Raw genomic sequence first — 21,020 nt, 5'->3', positions numbered from 1 at the left:
ATTTTGAGAAACCATAATATCTGATACACACATACATATGTATGTATGTGTATATACATATATAGTAGTTTCATGACTTATAAAGTACTTTTGAATGTTTCTTGGTGATGAGGGGCAGGGTAAAGAGAAATGTCCTAGCTTGATCTAAGTCTGACTTTCCTCTTTAATTTATACAAGGTGAGCAAATATGCCAGAAAACCCTTGGGAGAGAATTCACCCTAAGGCAAATATTAGGCACCTAAAACCATAGCCATTTTTTGAAATTGTTTGGTTGGGAGGTTCCAATCCTGAATACACAGCATTATAGCTGGCCACAGATCTGTCTTGTAGCCCAGGTCTCAGTGAATTCATGTTTGAATCCAGTGGGGGAAAGATGAGGCCTTCAGGAAAAAGGGGACTATTTTGCCAAGAATTCTTTAAGACATTGAGGTTTAAGCAGCACTGGGATGATATGCACCTGGGTAAGTATAATATTAAAACTGACGGAGAGGCATTCTCCATTTATCTGTAGGAGACACAGTTCAGCTTTGGTCCAGAAGGGACTCCAGAGCAATCAGTGAAGCTTTGCAACTGGAGGACCCAGGCACCTTGGCTGTGGGGAGTGGGCATGGAAAGAACAGGACCCAGAAGGGGCTGCTGTGCCCAGCAGATGTGCCAGTATCCAAGAGAAGAGAATAGCAGGATATAAATAGAATGTGGCAGTCACCTGGAATCTCACAGCAATTATTTGTGAGTTTAAGTGAAACCTCCTTTGGGTTCTAACCCCTGTATTTGAAAGGTATCTATAGGGGTTGTGAGTCCTATGTGTACAAGTGGGGGAAACAAGGCAGCTCTAGGATTTTCACTTTATTAGGCTCCACAGCAGCTTTTAAGTCAAACATTATTCCTCTTTAAATGGGAAAAGAGTGACTATTAAATAGAAGTACCAAGTTTGTTTCTCTGCGTGAGATTTAAAAGAATCATGCAATTAGGGCATCTGGGTGGCTCAGTCCATTAAGCATGTAGCTCTTGATCTTAGCTTAGATCTTGATTTCAGGGTCTTGAGTTCAAGCTCCCATTGGGTTCCACCCTGGGCATGGAGCCTACTTAAAAACAAACAAACATGAGATTTACTTTTCTTTAAAGTTCTGACAAGTATTTATTAAGTGTCACATTGTCTTTATAAGCTGATTGACAGGTTTTTATGTTTTTCCCATTATATTTTTTGCAATGAAAGTAACATGTTTGTCTTTAAAAATTAGTTCTGATGAAGCAAAAATGAAAAAAACAAACCAAAACACCTATTACTGCACAGATAGCCACTGTTAAGTCATTTAAGTATATACTTTTTTCTTTGCATATTAATATATAAATATACATTTTTTACAAAAATGAGATGCAACATATACTTTTTGAAAATCGTTTTTTTCACTTCACAATATATAATGTACATCTTTTCATGCAAATGGGAGAGACTCATGATTGAAAAAGGGAGATTTGCAGCTTGTGGGTGGGGAAACCCCAATTTTATGCCAGTTACAAGTGAAATACCTAAACTAAAGACACACGAAAAGTTAAAAATGAGATGGGGAAAGGTATACGAGAAAAAGCAACGTTCAGGTGGCAATACTTGTATCAGGCAAAACAGAATTAAAGCCGAACACATTAAATAGGATAAGGACGGTTCCGTCTTGCCTTCCAATGCATGACCATCAGTTTGTTCCGTACTCTTTTCATTTCTTCCATCTCCTCTGCTACCTTTATCATCTCCTCATTGCTTAAATTTCTGCCATGTATGTCCCCTCTAAATTGCGGGCGAGAGCGAGCCAGCCTCTCTTTAAAGCTTCCTTCTTCTAGCTTATGTTTTCCCACTCCACAAGGAGGCTGCTCCATGGGAGGGCGCTCCTCAAAAAGGTCCCTTCTAGAAAGGCGCTCCTGAGGAGGGCGCTCTTCGGACACGAGCATCTCGGGAAGGAGCTCGGGAAGGAGCTCCTCAGGAAAGAACTCTTCCTCCGACGACTGCTCCTCGGAAGACGGTTCCTCCGGAGACTGCTTTTCAGGAGAGTGCTCCACAGGAGGCCGCTCCTCATCAGTCTTGGGTGCGCTCTGTGGCTGTTCATTTTCTTTGCGGGATTTTTCCATGTTGAGGATGGTCTTTATCTACAGTTATTCATAGAAGACAAGGAATGCAGAGTCGAGTCAACACACTCGGCGGCTGCATCAAAACCCCAGCCCCGGGTTCTCATACCTGCCTTTTCCCGAGTCGAGGCCCAGGTTCCCCCACCCTACGCTGGTTGAGGGGCTCTCCGGCCCTGAAGACCCCGCTGCGTCCCACCCTGCCCTCAGCCTCCCTAGCTCCCAGCCTCCCTCGCCCCCTCCTTTCCGAAAGCCCACCATTTTCCCAGCAGGCCTTGCCACAGGCCTCTCCCGCAGTGGCAGGGGCGGGGCGCGCCGGCGGTGCTGCCGACTCGGTTCCCTTCAGTGTCCTCCCGCGCACCCCATCCCAGGTCACTGCCCGGCCCTTCCCCGACCTGGACCTCTCCTGGCGGTTTTTTCTAGGCGCCCTCTTCTCGAGGCGCGCCCCTGTGACCTGCAGACCTGCAGACCTGCAAACAGACGCCAAGACAGGGTAGGGGGCGGGGAGTGGGGAGGCGGGAAGGACTGACTGACACACCGTCCCTTTCTGGACACTAGCCGCCGCTCCCACGCCAGCCCCCTCTGTTTCCCCTCCCCCATACTCCACCTTAAGCTTCGTCCTCCGTGCCCCACCACCCCGCAGTGCTCGTCATTTCTTTTCCAAGCGGCAAGTGGAAGCCAAAGATTACTTAGAAACTGTTTCTAGGTATCTGTGTCTCCCAGGGCCCCCCCACTCATCTCTCCACCTCACCCCAAAACCACCATTTTCTGCACCGAAATGTGGGCGCGGCGGGGCGGGGCTGGATATAGGGAAAGGCCTGGTACTCTCTGCCATCCCGATCCCAGAGGTTACTGGGCAGCACCGACACATACCGATTTCAGAAGACCAAGGGGACTTACTTCCTTCTGCTTTTCCCCTCGATCAAAGGGCAGTAGGCAGACGGTGTCTGGACAGGCATAAAGGACCAGGAGAGAGGGACTTGGGCAGACATAGGCTCCTGGTCACGTGAGGGCCCCGCGTCACCGCCGAGCTCAGATCCCCAGTTACCACTTTGACCGCCGGCGGCCGTGCTGCAGCCTTGCCAGTATTTTCCTAGCTCATAACACATCAGGCATCGTCACTCACCTCTTTGTTTATATTTGCTTTTTCCTGGTTACCAGAGACAGCATCCAGTCTTGGGAGTTACTGCCTTTTCTTCTCTGCCGCTTACTCTGATATCACCTCTCTCCCTTATTCCATATTCTCCCGTTGTCAGCCACCAAGGTCCAATATTTCCCCTGTAGTCCAGATCCTGCACTGAAATTTGACTAGTTTCCCCTAATGAATTCCACCTTTCCCAGCTTTAATCCACATCCCTAACTCCATCATGTCCATGTAGGCTCTATGAACATGATTTACATCTCTTGTCACTTTTATGGATGATATGCTTTCATTTTTCTATGACTTTAAGGATTTTTTTAAAAGATTTTATTTATTTCACTCAGCATAATACCCTCCAGTTTATTAATGAGAGAGGCAGAGATTCAGGTAGAGGGAGAAGTAGGCTCCATGAAAGGACTCTGACGTGGGACTGGATCCCGAGTCTCCAGGATCAGGCCCAGGGCTGAAGGCGGCGCTAAACTGCTGAGCCACCGGGGCTGCCCAACTTTAAGGATTTTTTGAGCCCCCCCAAACTTGCATCACAGATAGAGGCTCCAGTCTAAATTAGTATTCAGTTCTAGAACTTTGCTTGTGAAGTATGTAAATTAAAAACATGATTTTCGTAAGTCAAATTATACATTTGTCCATCTAAATACAAATAATTTAAAAACTTATCTGTAATGGAAGCATTTTTTGTGGAGAGTGTGGCATTATTATATATAATATGTATATATATATACACACTATTTTTCTAAAAAATTAACTAAACTCTGCACCACATATGGGGCTTGAACTCATGATCTCAAGGTCAAGTGTCACATGCTCCACTGACTGAGGCAGCCAGGCACTTCTATATACATTATTATGTGTGTGTGTATACACACATGCACACATATATAGCATATATATGTATACGTATGTGTATTCTGTGTATATATATATGCTCTTCAGTAGTTATTCATAATAAAGAGATTTTTCTGGTACTCTAAATTCTTACTTAACCAGCCACCTCTTGGTGTCGCTGGTTAAGAAAGTGTATATTAATTCATTAAATCAGCAAATACCTGGATCCTGGGACTGCTGTACCCAAAAGATTCAGTACAGAAGATATTCATATCCAACTATGCATTAATACTGTTGACCACACACTGAGTAACAGGATTAAAATCATATTAATATACTCAATTGTCATTACAAGTATGTATGTTTGGATCTAATGGTGTTTTATTATCTTAAACCTCATGCCTGCATCTTCTCTACTCATATCAGCCTGGATGCTACTTTCTCATGCAGGTGTCTTTTCTTCCAGAGAGCAGACTATACCTCTCCTCTCTGTATTTTATACTTTTAGGGTTAGTGGCTATCAGATCTGTAAGGATTATGGGATCTTTTTTTTTTTTTTCAAACCCAGGCTGTCTAGTAAGTTTCCAAACAGAAATTCATATGGGAATTTTCCTATTTTAAGAGCTTTCTGTCACTTTTCTCCAACATCTAATTTACTTTGTGTTGAGATAGCAGCAAGACAAATATTAGTTCACTTTTGTATCTTTTCCTTAACTGTTTTACTTTTCAGTTTTTCAGTGTGTCTTTTAAAATCCAAATTTCACTATACCGTCTTTATTCTTTTTACCAAAGGTTGGCTTCATCATTTGTATAGTTTCTTTCCAAGAGAGGACCCCCATTTTATTCATTTCTTCATTTCTATCCTTTTCCCCCCCTTACATCCTGTGATGGAGAACTCACTACCTTAAAAGACAACATTGAAATTTCATTCAGTTTTAATCATTCAGAGTAGTTTTTTCTTTTTAAATTTTTAATGTATTTTTTAGGAATGCCTGGGTAGCTCAGTGGTTGAGCGTCTGCCTTCAGTTCACAGCGTGATCATGTGATCATGAGAGGCAAAGAGAGGCAGAGACATAGGCAGAGGGAGAAGCAGGCTCCCCGCGAGGAGCTTGATGGGGGACTTGATCCCAGGACCCCAGGCTCACAACCTGAGCCAAGGGCATATGCTCAACCACTGAGCCACCCAGGTGTTCCCAAAGTAGTTTTTTTCTTTTATTGAACTGATACCTGCCTCCCAGTAGTTTACATATATTGGTATTGGTTCTGCCCTCTGGAGTAGTATGAAACAAAAATAAAGTAACAAAAGTGCCCTTTATCCTTGATAGTCTGACACTGCCAGAGTTAATATTCTAGTTCTTTCCCCTTCCCAGCTGTGAGACACACTGGGCAATCTACTAGAACTTTCTGTGACTTAATTTCCTCATCTGCAAAATTGGATACATGATAGTACCTACCTCATGGGATTGGTAAAATGAGTAAATGAGTCTATATGAAAGGGACTTGGAAAGGTGCCAGTACATAAAAAGCACTCTATAAGCCTTAACTATAATAATAGAAATAGTAATAATAATAATAATAATGCTAGTATGACCTAATGCTAATAATACTAATTATTGTTTTTTAATTTTTTAAAAAGTTAACGTTGATTGAGCACTTATGCCAGCTATTGTGCTAAGCATTTTCAATATGCTGTCTCATTTAATCCTTAAGCAATTATATTCTCACCAAGATTTTCTTATTTAGGCTTAACCTCCCCAGTTATTTCAGTTCTTTCTGATATGGTATACTTTATCACAGTCTCTCACCATCCTACGCGTTCCTGAATTTGTAAATGCCTCTGAAAATACTGACAGTTCTGCCTAGTGTAGAATGGAATGGTCTTATCACACCTTAATTCTACATCTGTAGATGCATCCTAAGATCATAGATTTTGTGGATGCCATATCACATGGTTGAATCCACTTTAATTGCAATCACCTGACACCCCCAAATCTGTTCCACACATCCCTGTTAATAAACTTACATAAATCATTTTAATTTAAAAGACTTTAATTAAAAAAAGACTAATTTAGTAAACATTCAGTGTAAAATTACTTTCAGCTGTACAACATAGTGATTCAACAATTCTATTACTCAGTGCTCATCAAGATAAATATACTCTTAATCTCTTTCACCTATTTCAACCATCCCTTCACCCACTTCCCCTTGTTTATTCTCTATAGTTAAGAGTGTGTTTTTTGGTTTATGTTTTTTTCTTTGTTCATTTGTTTCTTAAGTTCTACATATGAATTAAATCATATGATATTTGTCTTTCTCTGACTGGCTTGTTTCACTTAGCATAATACTCTCTAGTTCCATCCATGTTGCAAATGGCAAGAACTAATTTCTTTATGGCTGAATAATACACACACACACACCATGTCTTCTTTATCCATTAATCTATTGATGGACACTTGGGCTGCTTCCATAGTTTGGCTATTGTAAATGATGCTGCAAAAATACATAAGGGTGTATATATGTAAATGATTTTAATTTTATCCCAAATATAGAAACTTCTGTTTTTCTGGGTTAAATGTTGTCTATTAGATTCACTCTCTAATTCTTTGAATCCAAATTTTATCATTCAGTACATTAGCTACAAAATATTAATTTAAAGTATGCCATTAGTATTGAATAGGATGATAAATTCAGCAAGGAGATCTAACTACAAATGAAAAAATTACTTTCCTCTGTTGGGTTTGGCAGCCAGGAGTGTCCCTGCCAGGCCAGTACCCCATCTTTCCTCTCTCAGTGTGACTTTGTAGGGTGGGATTACTTTCTAGTGCTGCTGATAGAAGACATAGTTGCCCCTGAAAGCTCCCCAACTGGTATAAATTAAACCTTGTTGAAGATTTGGTAAACATGGGGGTCAGACAAGGGGGGTATAGAGAACTAGAATGAGGAACGGAAGGAAGAATGAAGACAGTGTCTGCATTGGCTCTAAGTCTCTGACTCTGTCTGACTAACTGATTTTGGTTCCCTTGAGAGGAAGGGCACTCAGTAGGAAATAGAGTGAAGGTGGTTCTGCCATGGTGGCAACCATTTGTTCCAAAGGAATGTGGTCTGCTCTTTGTGTGTGGTTGGGGTGGGTGCTATGAAATAACCCTTCTTATGGATTTGATTTGATACTTGCTGACATAGGGTCCTATGAGGACATGTTGCTTGGCTCACAACTGCTAGAAAGGAGTTAAGTCCAAGAAATGCCATTTTAAAGGTGAGATAATAAATACTCTGGGAGATTACAAATTGTTCTGATGGAAACGCAGATGGTAGTTGCCAAGATAGGATTGAAATCCTGGCAGTATGATGTAAGAGATGGAACCTTTAAACACCTTGTAAAACTGCGCCTGGTCAGTGGGCTTCAGGCGCATTTACATGTAGCCAGGGTGGACAGTACAGGCCTTTTTGCGTAGCAGGAGCTGAAGGTATCAGAAAGCAGGCAGGCAGCCATGCAGGCAAGGGGGAGGGCAGTCAGCCCCTGGCAGCTGCTGCCATGACAGCAGTCTCCAGGGGCATGGCCTTTCTCTGGGGGAATCTGAGGAAGCCAAGGGTGAGTTTCTGGGATTCCTGTTCTCTGGTGAGGCTGCACTTCTGTGGCAGAAACACAGCCCCCCTCCCTCAGAGCCTCTCTACAGCACAGATTCCATGGAGGTCTGGTTTCACTTTGCAGGGCCTGTCTGCATGGAGTTGAGGAGTAATGCCCTCTCCAGCTCAGAGGTTCCCCCTCGCCTCTGCATTCTTTCCTAATGACACCCACAGCAGTATTTTGGTCTCAAGACTAGCTGCTGTGGATTTCAGCAGGCCCCTTCTAGCCTGTAGCTCTCAGGCTCTCCCCTACTCTTGCCCCAGGGGAAATAACCAAGTGGGAAGTGCAATGACCAGAGCCTTCTCTTTTCTGCTTCTGGCCTCATCCTAACTGGGGCTTTCTCTCTCTCTCTCTCTCTCTCTCTCTCTCTCTCTCTCTCTCTCATCTCTCATCTCTCTATCTCTATCTCTATCTCCATCCCTCTCATCTCTCTCTCTCTATCTCCTCCCCTCTTCTCTGCTTATGCTCAGAGAAACAAGGAAGGGGCTCTGAGGAAAGGTGGGGTAGCAACCCAAGATGCTGGGAAACACTCAGGGACTGGGAAAGCAGGTCCAACCTGGGCCAGAGGGAGGCAGTACCAGGCCCTGGGCTGGGCAGGACCCAGGCTGTCACTTGCTGGAGGGCTCTGGAGGCCTAGGAGACTTCTACCCCTCTTCAGGCCTCTGTTCATGTCCTTCTTCTCCTTAAAAGGTGGAGGAAGGAGTTATGGTACAACAATGCTGGATGTCCCTTCCAGCTCCAGGATGCTAGGAGTTCAATGCTGCCTACCATGGTGAGGAGGAGCAGTGGGGACCTCTTCAGATTGTGGGTGTGCTGCTGCTTTTCCTGGAAGCCAGACAAGGTCAGAGCCCAGAACTTGTCCTATGCTGGCCTTCCCTGCTGGGCCCCAACATATACACTCACAGCCTTACTCTTGGCCTCCAGGACTCTCAGAAGGGCCCAGGACAACCCCAGTCTGAGGTCTGGATGACAGATTGGGGCAGAGGCTCGGTAGGCTACATAATTTGTGAGGGCCTTATTCAAAGAGCAAGGGAAAAAGTACCTTTAAAGGGACTAAAATATAAAGCTTTTCTTTCTCCTGTGGTCTCTCTTTTGACTTTTCCTTTATTTTAAATAGATTTCACTTTTTAGAACAATTTTAGATTCGCAGAGAAATTAAGAAGATACAGAAAATTCCAATATATTCACACCCAATAGCACCTTACACTAATACGGTACATTTGTTATAACTAATGAACCAATATTGACATATTATCATTAGTTGAAGTTTATACTTTATTAAAATTTCCTTTGTTTTTTACCTAATGCCCTTTTTCTACTTCTGGGCCCCATCCAGAATGCCACATTACTTTTAGCTGTCATATCTCCTTGGGCTCCCCTTGGCTATAACAGTTTCTCAGACTTTCTCTGATTTTGATGCTATTTACAATATCTAATGGGATTTGGCTAATGGTTTTCTCTTGGTTACACTGGGATTATGGGTTTGGGGGAGGAACATCACAGAGAGAAAGTACGATTTCATCACATCATATCAAGGCTACATGCTGTCAATAGGATTTATGACCATGGATATTGACTTTGACATGGTGCTTTGTATTTATTATATACAATTTTGGGGATGCCTAGGTGGCTCAGTGGTTGAGTGTCTGCCTTTGGCTCAGGGCATGATCCCGGAGTCCTGGGATTGAGTCCTGCATCAGGCTCCCTGCATGGAGCCTGCTTCTCCCTCTGCCTGTGTCTTTGCCTCTGTGTGTGTGTCTCTCATGAATATATAAATGAAGTCTTTTTTTTTTAAAGAATTCTATAGTTCATCATTGTATTCTTTAATGTCAGTTTTTTTAAAAGATTTTATTTATTCATGAGAGGAGAGAGAGAGAGAGAGAGACAGGCACAGAGACACAGGCAGAGAGAGAAGCAGGCGCCATGCAGGGAGCCTGACGCGGGGCTCGATCCTGGTCTCCAGGATCACGCTCTGGGCCAAAGGTAGCGCTAAACCACTGAGCCACTTGGGCTGCCCTAATGCCAGTTTTAAATGCAAGCACAAGAGCATTTCACTCATATACAGAATCACCAAAATTGCACAATTCATCTTTTATAGTTTGTACATGCATATGTATTTGCTTCTTACCAGAATAATGGAAATGCACGAAACTAAACTTTTTATTTCTTTTCTTGATGCATGCATGTATGCACATTCTCTGAAAGGACTGAAGGGAGAAGGAGCTCTGGGTTGCTTTTCTGTTTTAAAGATTTTTTTAAATTTATGTACTCTGTACAACCAACATGGGGCTTGAACTCACAACCATGAGATCAAGAGTTGCAGGCTCTTCTGACTGAACAAAACAGATGCCCCTCCCTTTCCTTCTTTGTTATCATTTTCAATATAAGTGGTTGGCAGATACAGAGAAGTTACACATGCAAAAATGAATGTGATTGGGTTTCTTAGTCATTTGTGTTTCTTAGAATGTATTCTGTGTTGGAAGTAAGTTCTGAATGGAACCAAAAGGATAGCCTCTCTTGGCAATTAGCAGTCATAGAATTGACGTGCTCACCATTTACTTGTTCCAATGCATCATGGAATATCTTTGTATGGTTTTGGTAACAGGATTATAGTGGCCTCATAGAATAAGTGGGGAGGTATTCACTTCTATTTTTTTGGAAAAGTTTGTGAAGCAGTGGTACTCATTTTTGTCTTTATACGTTTGTTAGAATTCACCAGTGAATTCTGGAACTAGTCTTTTCCATATCAGTAGCTTTTTGTTTGCTAATTAATTCTCTTATTATAGGTGTGTTCATATTTGCTATTTCATTTGGAGTGCGTTTTGGTAGTTTGTGTCTTTCTAAGAATTTGTCCATGTCATCTAAATTAATGTATTGGCATACAGTTATTCATAGTATTCCTTCATAGTCCTTTTATTTCTATAAAGTCAATAGTAATGTCCTCTCTTTCATTTCTGACTCTAGTAATTTGAGTTTTCTTTCTTTCTTTTTTCCCCTGAGTAATTAACCTAAAGGTTTGTCGATTTTGTTGATATTTATAGAGAATCAGTTTTTGGTTCTATTGATCTTCTCTATTTTTTTTCTATTCTTTGTTTCATTAGTATCTGTCTAGTCTTTTTTAATGTCCTCCTTCTATTCACTATAGTTTTAATGCTTTCCTTCTATTTGCTTTAAGTTTAGTTTGCTCTTTTTCAGAGTGTTTAAGGTAGAAGGTTAGGTTATTGATTTATGATGGTTCTCTTTTTTTATTTTTTTAAAGTTTTTATTTATTTATTCATGAGAGACACACAGAGAAAGAGGCAGAAACACAGGCAGAGGAAGAAGCAGGCTCCATGCAAGGAGCCCGATGTGTGACTTGAACCCAGGAATCTGAAATCACACCCTGAGCCAAAGGCAGGCACTCAACTGCTGAGCCACCCAGGTGTCCTGGTTCTCTTCTTTTAAAATATTTTATTTATTTGACGGAGAGAGAGAGCACAAGTCGGGGGAGTGGCAGGCACAGGGAGAGGGAGAAGCAGGCTCCCAACAGAGCAGGAAGCCCAATGCAAGACTTGATCTCAGGAACCTTAGATTATGACCTGCACCAAAGGCAGACACTTAAAGATCAGGTGCCCAAGATATTTCTTTTTCTTTTTTTTAATATTTTATTTATTTATTCATGAGAGACCCAGAGAGAGAGAGAGAGAGAGAGGCAGAGACACACACAGGCAGAGGAAGAAGCAAGCTCCATGCAGGGAGCCCGACGTGGGACTGGATCCTGGGTCTCCACGATCACACCCTGGGCTGAAGGCAGCACTAAACCGCTGAGCCACCCAGGCTGCCCGATATTTCTTTTTCTTTAAGATTTTATTTATTTATTTGAGAAAGAGAGAGTGAGTGAGTGAGAGAGAGAGAGAGAGTGCATGCACATGAGTGGGTGAGGGACAGAGGGACAAGCAGACTTTCCACTGAGCATGGATCCTGATGTGGTGCTTGATCCTAGGACTCTGAGATTGTGACCTGAGCTGAAGTCAGATGCTTAACTAACTGAGCCACCCAGACACCGTTTTCTTTTTTTAAATAGGTATTTACAGCAATAAATGTTCATCTAAGCATGCTTTGGAGGCATCCCATAAGTTTTGGCATATTGTATCTTCAGTTGCATTCATCTCAATATATTTTGTAATTTCCCTTTTGATTTCTTCTTTGACACATTGGTTATTTAGGAGTAGTAGTTTAATTTCCACATATTTGTGATTTTCCTAAATTTCATTCTGTTTTTGTTTCTACTTTTATTCTGTATTAGCAGAAAACATACTTAGTATTATTTCTAATCTTTCAAATTTATGGTGGTTTGTTTTGTTGCCTAGCATATGGTCTATTCTGGAGTATGTTGTTCCATGTGCACTTGAGAAAAATATATATCCTCTTACTAGTGGGTGGGATATTCTATAGATGGTGATTAGTTCTAGTTGGTTTATAATGTTGTTCAAGTCTTCTATTTTCAGGGCAGCTGGGTTGCTCAGTCAGTTGAGCAACTGCCTTTGGCTCAGGTCATGATCCCAGGCCCTGCATCAGGCTCCCTCATCAGTGGGTAGCTCCCCCTGCTTGTGCACTCATTGTGTGTGTCTCTCTCTGTCAAATAAATAAAGCCTTATTTTTAAGTCTTCTATTTTATTTTTTAAAAAGTAATTTCTGCCCTCAATGTGACTTTGACCTCATGACCCTGAGATCAAGAGTCTTATGCTCGGGATCCCTGGGTGGCGCAGCGGTTTGGTGCCTGCCTTTGGCCCAGGGCGCGATCCTGGAGACCCGGGATCGAATCCCACGTCGGGCTCCCGGTGCATGGAGCCTGCTTCTCCCTCTGCCTATGTCTCTGCCTCTCTCTCTCTCCCTCTCTCTGTGACTATCGTAAATAAATACAAAAATTAAAAAAAAAAAGAGTCTTATGCTCTATCACCTTAGTCAGCCATGAGCCCCAAGTCTTCTATTTTCTTGTTGATCTTCTGCCTAATTGTTTTATCCATTATTAAAAGTTGAAAGTCAGGTGAATGGGTGGCTCAATGGGTTAAGCATCTACCTTCTGCTCAGGTCCTGGGATGGTGTCCTGCATTAAGCTCCCAGCTCCATGGGGAGGCTGCTTCTCCCCTTCCCTACCACTCCCTCTGTTTGTACTCGCTCTCTTTCTCTGTCAAATAAATAAATAAAATCTTTAAAAAAATAAAATAAAAATTGAAAGTTTCCAATTTTTATCATCGAATTGTCTATTTCTCCCGTCATTTTTGTCAGTTTTTCTTCATGTATTTTGATGGTCTCTATTAAGTGCATATATATTTATAGCTACTATAGCTTTCTAATATATTGATCCTTTTATTATTATTATACATCTCTCTATAAAATTTTTTTGTTCTAAAGTCTATTTTGTCTGATTATTACTATAGCTACTCTAGCTTACTTGTGGTTGCTGTTTGTATATCATTTTTATCCTTTTACTTTCAATCTATTTGTATTTTTTAATTTAAAATGTGCCTCCTGTAAATAGCATATTATTAGGTTTTGGGTTTTTTATATTCAATCTGACAACGCTGCCTTTTTTTTTTTGATAGTTCAATCATATTTCATTATCAGTTAAATAGTTGAATTTACATCTGCAATTTTACTTTTTGTTATCTATATGTCACATACCTTTTTGTCCCTTTATTCTTCTTTTCCATTAAGTGAATGCTTTCTAATGTTGCATTTTAGTTTTATTAATGATTTGTGTATATATATATATATATATATATATGTTGTCTTTAGTGTTTGCTGTTGTGTTTACCATATACATATCAAATTATCAAAATCAGCTTCAGATTTATACTAATTTAATTCTAGTGAGATCCGGAAATGTTACTTCCATGTAACTCTATTCCACTGATTTTATTGTTATGTATAATACACCTATACATCTTGTAAACCCAACAATACACTGTTATAATTATTACTTTGTGTAATTTTATATATTTTAAAGACTCACAAAGAAGAAAAGAAAGCAAGTATATATTTATAACTTTTTTTGTGTTAACCTTATATATAATTTCTGGATCTCTTCACTTGGTTCCTAGGGATTTGAGTTACCATTGGGAGTCATTTTCTTAGCCAATATAGCACTTAATTGTATGTCACATTTCTCTGAGGCTTTATACATTTTTTTTCAGCCCTTTTCTGTCTGTTGTTCAGATTGCTTAATCTCTATCAGTCTATCTTCAAAGTCACTATTTACTCTTCCAGTTCAAATATACTGTTGAATTTTTCACTTCAGTCATTGTATGTTTTAACTCCTGAATTTCCACTTGTACTTATTTAAAAAATAATTTTTTATTGATATTCTATATTTGATTACACATTGTCATCATATCTTCCTTTCTTCTTCAATCTGGAATCACAATTATAGTGGCTACTTTATTTTTTAAATATTTTATTTATTTATTCATTTATTTATTTATTCGACAGAGAGAGAGAGGCAAAGACAGAGGAAGAAGTAGGCTTCTGACGGGGAGCCCAATGCGAGACTCATCCCAGGACCCTGGGATCACACCTGAGCCAAAGGCAGATACCCCACCACAGAGCCAACCAGGCACCCCTTAGTGGCTACTTTAAAGTCTTTTAAAATATGATATCTGGTCACTCTTTTTTTTTTTTGATCATTCTTTTTTTTATTATTTATTTATGATAGTCACACAGTGAGAGAGAGAGAGAGAGGCAGAGACATAGGCAGAGGGAGAAGCAGGCTCCATGCACCGGGAGCCCGACGTGGGATTCGATCCTGGGTCTCCAGGATCGCGCCCTGGGCCAAAGGCAAGCGCCAAACCGCTGCGCCACCCAGGGATGCAGTTTCTGTTGCCTACTTTTTTCCTGATATATGGGTCATACTTTCCTGTTTCTTTGTAGATCTCATAATATTTTGTTGGAAACTGGACATTTTAGATAATATGTTGTAGCAACTCTGGATATCGGCTCCTCCTCCTCCCCATTTGGGGCTTTTTTTGTTGTTGTTGTTTTTATGTTTGTTTAGTGGCTAGCTGGATTATTTTAGATAATTTAGATAATTCAGCTAGTAGCTAAACAAATAATGCCTGTGTCCACACAGTGTGAAACCTCTAACATTGTTCCTTAGTGGGCATAGTTTAAGGTATGCTCACAGTCACCCTGGGATGACAGTGGTTTTCACAGGGCTCTCTTTGTCTATTTCCCTGACCACACAAACCTGTCAAGCACCACTAATTGTGTGCTGATTGCTCTATTGTTTTCAACAATGCCCTGAGGCATAAATTGTTCTACAGACTGAGATTAGTTCTGCTTCCAGGTCTTCTCTTGGCTCTCTCTTTCACAGGTTTTCTCTGGTAAATGAGCTGACCTACAGTTTAGTCTCGATCTCCAATGAATCTACCATGTCCTCCCAATTGCTTTTCACCGTGTGTGGTGTTACCTGGCACTACTTCTGACACCAAAGGCAATGTGTTTTTTAACACTAACGGATTCTCTGATTCTTCAACACCGACTTTCCTACAATTCAATCCAGTTCTGGCACTAAGTCACCATTAAGCACAGACCTCATAGGTTAAGGGCTCAATTTTGTAAGAATGCCCCCACTTTAGACACTAGCCATAAATAGGGTGCCCAGGCTACCCACACTTCTGCCCAGCCAACTACAAATTTGTAGATTCCCATGGCCCCCTCTTCAGTTTCAGTACTTACTAGAACAACTCACAGATCTCAAGAAAGTGCTTTAGTTGCTGGTACTGGTTTATTTTAAAGGGTACAACTCTGAAACAGCTAAAGGGAAGAGAAAGAGAGGACAAGGTATTGGGGGGTAGGGAGTGGTGCAGGATTTCCATGCCCTCTCCAAGCACACCATTTCCCAGCACATTGATGTGTTCACCAACCTGGAAGCTCCCCAGACCCTGTCATTTAGGGAAGTTTGTGGATATTTCATTATGTAGGCATGATTGAATAAATCATTGGTCATTGGTAATTGAATTCAATCTCTAGCCCCTCTCCCAAGGAAATGGGGAGGTAGAACTGAACATTCCAACCTTTTAATAATTTGTTTGGTCTTTCTGGTGACCAGCCCCATTCTGAAGATATCTAGGGGCCTGTGAGTCAGCTTTAGGCTTGATCTCCACACACTGTTGCAAATGAAGTCATCTCTTTTGGGAGGAGATTTAAAGTTCTCTGTTAGACAGCCTGCTTCTCCCCCCAGATAAAATACCTGAGCCATGGCTCTGGAGTTTGCAGTGTTTATTTATTTTATATTAACACAAAATATACCTTCAAATAATATTATATGACTTAATGGATAATGGAAGAAGTTTACAACCATGTATTCCCCCCTCATCCTTTTCTCTATTGTCTTATTTTTACTTCTACATATAAGTACACAGTACATTTGTTATTTTTATTGTGTAATCATTTCTCATTAACAGTGTGCTTGAGATATAGTTTATATGCTGTATAATTCACTCATGTAAAGTGTGCAAATCAGTGGTTTTCAGTGTATCCATAGGGTTAGCAACCATCATCTGATCTAATTTTAGAATGTATTTATTTTCTCAGGGCACCTGAGTGGCTCAGTTGGTTAAGTATCTGCCTTCAGCTCAGGTCATGATGGGATAGAGCCTTGCAGCTCTGCATCCTTGGGCCCTCTGCTCAGTGGGGAGCCTGCTGCTCTCTCTCTCCCTCTGCTGCTCCCCTGCTTGTGCTCTTGAACTCTCTCTGTCAAATAAATAAATAAATAAAATCTTAAAAAAGAACATTTTTATTATTCCAAAAAGAAACCTGGTATTCATCACCGATCATTTTCTTTCACTACCCTACTGCCAGCCCCAAGCAACCACTAATCTACTTTCTATCTCTACAGATTTGCTGATATGGCAATTTCTTAGAAATTGAATAATACAATACAGGGCTTTTTGTGACTGACTTCTTTCACTAGCATATTGTTTTCAGGGTTTATCCATGTGGTAGCATGTATCAGTACTTCTTCCTTTTATTGTCAAATATATTCTATTATATGATATACCATATATTTAATCCACTCATCAATTGATAGACATTTGCGGTTTTTCTCATTTTTCTCTTGGCTGTTATAAACAATGCTGCTATGAACAGTTGTGTTCAAGTTTTATGTAACCATATATTTTTATTTTTCTGGGGTATATACCAAGGACTAGAATTGCTGGGTCATATGATAAGTCTATGTTTAACATTTTGAAGTATTACCAATCTGTTTTCTAAATTGGGTGCAGCATTTTACATTCCCATCAGCAATGTTTAAGGGATCCAGTTTCTCATCATCCTTGCCAAAACTTTTCATTTTGCCATCATGTTGTAAATGAATTGTAATCTCCTTTTGGTTCTGATTTGCATTTCCCTAATGATTAATGATATTGAGCTTTTTTAATGTACCTATTAGTTATCTATATATCTTTGGAGAAATGTCTATTCAAATAATTTGCCCGTTTTTAAATTGTGTCATTTGTCTTCTTATGGTTGAATTTCCAGAGTTCTTTATATATTCTGGAAATTAGTTCTTTATCAAATATATGATTTGCAAGTACTCTTTCCCATTCTTTGGGTTGTCTTTTCACTGTCTTTTTTTTTTTTTTTACTGTTTATAAACATTTGGAATTTTATTTAAAAAAAAACATCACAACCATGAACATTGTTACAGTTAGAGGCCCTCTTGGTTCTCCACAATGATACTGAGCATGCTCACAAGGGTTTCCCATTGTTTAGTCTTTAGTTAAACAACCATCTTTAAAAGAAGGAAAAAAAACTCCACATACTACCATTTAACTTGTTTTAATGTTTCTTCACAAATGGTGAAAAATACTAAAGTACAGACAAGGAATAATCATAATGTTGTGGCCAACATTATAAATATGGAATTATAAATTTAAAACATTTTCTGGTTTAAAAAATAAATCTGGTAGTCGGTGCAGCTCTGCGGGGTCTCTGTGTCTAGTAGGGCCGGTCTCTGCGCTCCTGACGGTGCTCGCCTTTATCTATTTTTCCAGGTCCTCCATGCCCGCCTCTTCTTCCTCCCATCTGTTCCATCAAAGGTCCAGGGGGCCCACCAGGACCGCCTCGTCTTCCTCCGCCAAAGCCACCTCGGTCCATGCCCCGGCCACCACGGAAGCCCCCTCTGTCTCCACCGCGGCCACCTCTGAACATCCCACCGGGACCACCGCGGTCCATGAGGCCACCTCTTCCTCCCCGCATGCCACCAGGGCCACCTCTGCCACGGTCACCGCCCGGGGGTGGGAAGGGTGGTGGAAGGAAGCCTTCAGGCTTCGGGGCCTTACACTGGTTGCATTCTGTTCTCCAGGCGAAGTTCTGGTTTCCACACCCGGGATTGGGGCACTGCCAGTCCCCAGCTCGGTGCTGGACGTTTCCTCCTCCAGATGGGTTTCCTCGGGAACCCCGGAGTCCTCTTGGGGGAAAGCCACCTCTGTCTCCTCCACAGCCTCCCATGCGACCCATGGGGCCCCCAGGACCTCCTGGGCCCCCTGGACCTCCACGGAGTGGCGGTGGCATCCCTCTGCCCTCACAGGGAGGCATACCACCCCGCATGCTGTTCATTGGAGGTTTCTTCCGAGCAAGAGAAACCTTAAGTTTGCTTCCTTGAAAATCTTTCCCATCAAACCATTCCACAGCAGCCTTGGCAGTTGGTGGGTCTTCATAGGATACTGTAGCATCACCTTTGGGCTTTCCTGTTTCCTTGTCCAAGTAGATATGGATCATGGGTTGTCCGGTTCTCTTGTTCATCTTAACAACTCCACACTGCTTAAAGAAGTCAGCCAGATCATCTAGAGTCACACTGTCATTTAAGCCTTGCACATAAATTGCACTGTTGTCAGAGTCTTCATCTGGATCTACAGGTGGGCCTAGATCAAGATCTGGTCCTTCATCCATGGGTCCACCAGGATTATTGAAGCCACCTCGCTCTCCAGCGTCCATTCCACCGCATCCTCCTCCCCGCCCACCTCTGCTCATGCCTCCATGATCAAATCCCCCTCTTCCCCTGCCCCGGTTATCAGGGCCACTCATGCTCCGGTTCTCTCCTGGTCTGGAAAATCCTCCAGACTCCTGCCCATAAACACCCATGCTACTGGGGTGGTCCTGTCGGAATGAACTCTGCTGCCTGTAGCTGCTGCTCTGTTGGCTATATTGACTTGGAGCCTGGCTGTAGGATCCAGTTTGGGGGGGATAACTAGTGGGCGGCTGCTGCCCATAGCTGCTTTGTTGACCATAGCTACTCTGCTGTCCATAGCTGCTCGGCTGCCCATAGGTGTTCTGCGGAGAGTAACTGCTCTGATCATAACTAGTCGGCTGTGTAGAGGAGTAGCTGGTAGGAGGATAAGATGGTGGTGCTGTGACTGGCTGCATGGGGTAGCTCCCAGGTACCTGGGGATAACTGTAGTTACTCTGTCCATATCCTAGGCTGGGCTGGTTGTAACCCCCTGTGCTAGATTGAGGTTGACTAGTCTCAGCGGGTTTGTTACCATCCTGTGGTCTTGCAGGTGCGGTGGCTGCTGGCTGCTGCCCATAGACTGGGTAAGCAGGTTGAGTGCCATATGCAGACTGAGCTGCATAGGAGGCCTGGGTGGTAGTGACCGTAGCAGTGGTGGTATCATAAGCACCAGTGCCGTACCCCTGGACAGGCTGACTGTATGCCTGGGGGGCAGTTGGAGTAGTATAACCAGCGGGAGGCTGTCCATAAGAAGTTGCATAGGCGGTCTGCCCATAGGTCGCAGTGGTCTGAGCCTGGGTATAGCTGACATCAGTGGGCTGTCCATAGGTTCCATAACTCTGCTGCCCATATGCCTGGGTGGTCTGTGCATATCCTTGAGTTGGTTGGGCGGTGTATGCACTGTAGCCCTGCTGGGCTGCAGCTTGGCTGTAGGTACTGTAATCCGTGGACGCCATTTTCTCTCCTTCCCTCTCGTTCTCTCAACGTCCGTCTCCCTCTCGCTTTCCCTCTCGTCTTTTCACTGTCTTAATGGTATTATTGGAAGCACAAAACTTTTTTTTTAAAGATTGTATTTATTTATTCATGAGAGACACACAGAGAGAAAGGCAGAGACATAGGCAGAGGGAGAAGCAGGCTCCCCGCAAGGAGCCCAATGTGGGACTCGATTCCAGACGCCAGGATCATGACCTGAGCTGAAGGCAGATGCAACCACTAAGTCACCCAGGCATCCCAAGCACAAAACTCTTTTATTTTGATAATGTCTAATATATCCCATCTTTTGTCACACATACTAAGAAAGCATTATTAAACCCAAGGTCATGAAGATTTCCTCCTATGTTTTTTTAAGAGTTTTATCATTTTAGCTCTCATATAAATACTTATGACCCAGATTGAGCGAATTTTTGTATATCTGTGATGTAGTGGTCTAAATTAAATCTGTGGCATGTGGCTATCCAATTGTCCCACCACTTTAGTTTCAAACTATTCTTTCCCCTTCAATTATTTGGCATATTTGTCAAACACCAATTGACCTGCTTTTCCCTCTCCCTCCCCTCCCCTCCCCAACTTGTTCTCTCTCTCTATCAAATAAATAAATAAATAAAATCTTTAAAAAAAACCCAATTGACCTTCAGTATGAGGGCTTATTCTTAGGCTCTCGGTTCTTTTTCATTGATCTACATATCTGTAGTACCTCATTGCAGTACCACACCATCTTAATTATTGTTATTTTGTCGTAAGTTTTGAAATTAGGAAGTGTGAGCTAGCCAATGTTATTTTTTCTTAGGTTATTTTGTCTGTTCTGGATCCCATGAATTTGGAATTATTTTGTCATTTTCTACATAGAAGCCAGATGGGATTTTGATAGATTGCACTGAACCCGTAGATCAATTAGAGAATATTGCCGTCTAAACAATACTGTCTTTCAGTCCTTGAACATGGGATTTCCCTTCATTTAGGTCTTCTTTATTTTTTTTTAGTTTTTAAAAGATTTATTTATTTGAGAGTGAGATAGCCTGAGGGGCAGGGGGAAAGAGAGAATCCTGGGCAGATGCCCCGTTGAGCGTGACCCCCGTGCCCACCACCCCTCTCCCACACCCTGAGATCATGACCTGAGCCAAATCAAGAGTTGGACACTTAACTGACTGAGCCACCCAGGCACAGTTCTTTATTTTCTTTTAACAACATTTTGTGTTTTCAGTTTGTAAGTCTGGCATTTCTTTTGTTAGATACATTCCTAACAATGTTTTGTTTTGTTTTGTGTTTTGTTTTGTTTTTGATGCCACTGTAAATGGAATTACTTT

General features: G+C 41.9%; 2 protein-coding genes across 4 annotated transcripts; both read right to left on the bottom strand.

The window, feature by feature from the left end:
- Positions 1–1,385: 1,385 nt before the first annotated feature.
- On the bottom strand, positions 1,386–3,140 carry TCEAL1 (transcription elongation factor A like 1). 3 transcript variants are annotated; one of them, XM_055338848.1, is made up of 2 exons: positions 3,016–3,140; positions 1,386–2,139 (listed from the first exon to the last, which is right to left on the bottom strand). In XM_055338848.1, the coding sequence occupies exon 2, from the start codon at positions 2,119–2,121 to the stop codon at positions 1,645–1,647; it is 477 nt and encodes a 158-aa protein (XP_055194823.1). In that variant the 5' UTR covers positions 2,122–2,139; positions 3,016–3,140; the 3' UTR covers positions 1,386–1,644. The 3 variants fall into 3 exon arrangements, with proteins under 3 accessions (XP_055194823.1, XP_055194822.1, XP_055194824.1); XM_055338847.1 differs by having other exon boundaries at positions 2,989–3,139; XM_055338849.1 differs by lacking the exon at positions 3,016–3,140 and adding an exon at positions 2,511–2,608.
- Positions 3,141–17,530: 14,390 nt separating this feature from the next.
- Positions 17,531–21,020, bottom strand: LOC129518647 (RNA-binding protein EWS-like). Its single transcript, XM_055338846.1, has one exon. It carries the CDS (start codon positions 19,671–19,673, stop codon positions 17,706–17,708), a length of 1,968 nt encoding a protein of 655 aa, XP_055194821.1. The 5' UTR covers positions 19,674–21,020; the 3' UTR covers positions 17,531–17,705.

Source organism: Nyctereutes procyonoides, unplaced genomic scaffold (genome assembly GCF_905146905.1).
Source record: "Nyctereutes procyonoides isolate TBG_1078 unplaced genomic scaffold, NYPRO_anot_genome, whole genome shotgun sequence".
Lineage (NCBI taxonomy): Eukaryota > Metazoa > Chordata > Mammalia > Carnivora > Canidae > Nyctereutes > Nyctereutes procyonoides.
This window is presented reverse-complemented; position numbering and strand designations above follow the sequence as displayed.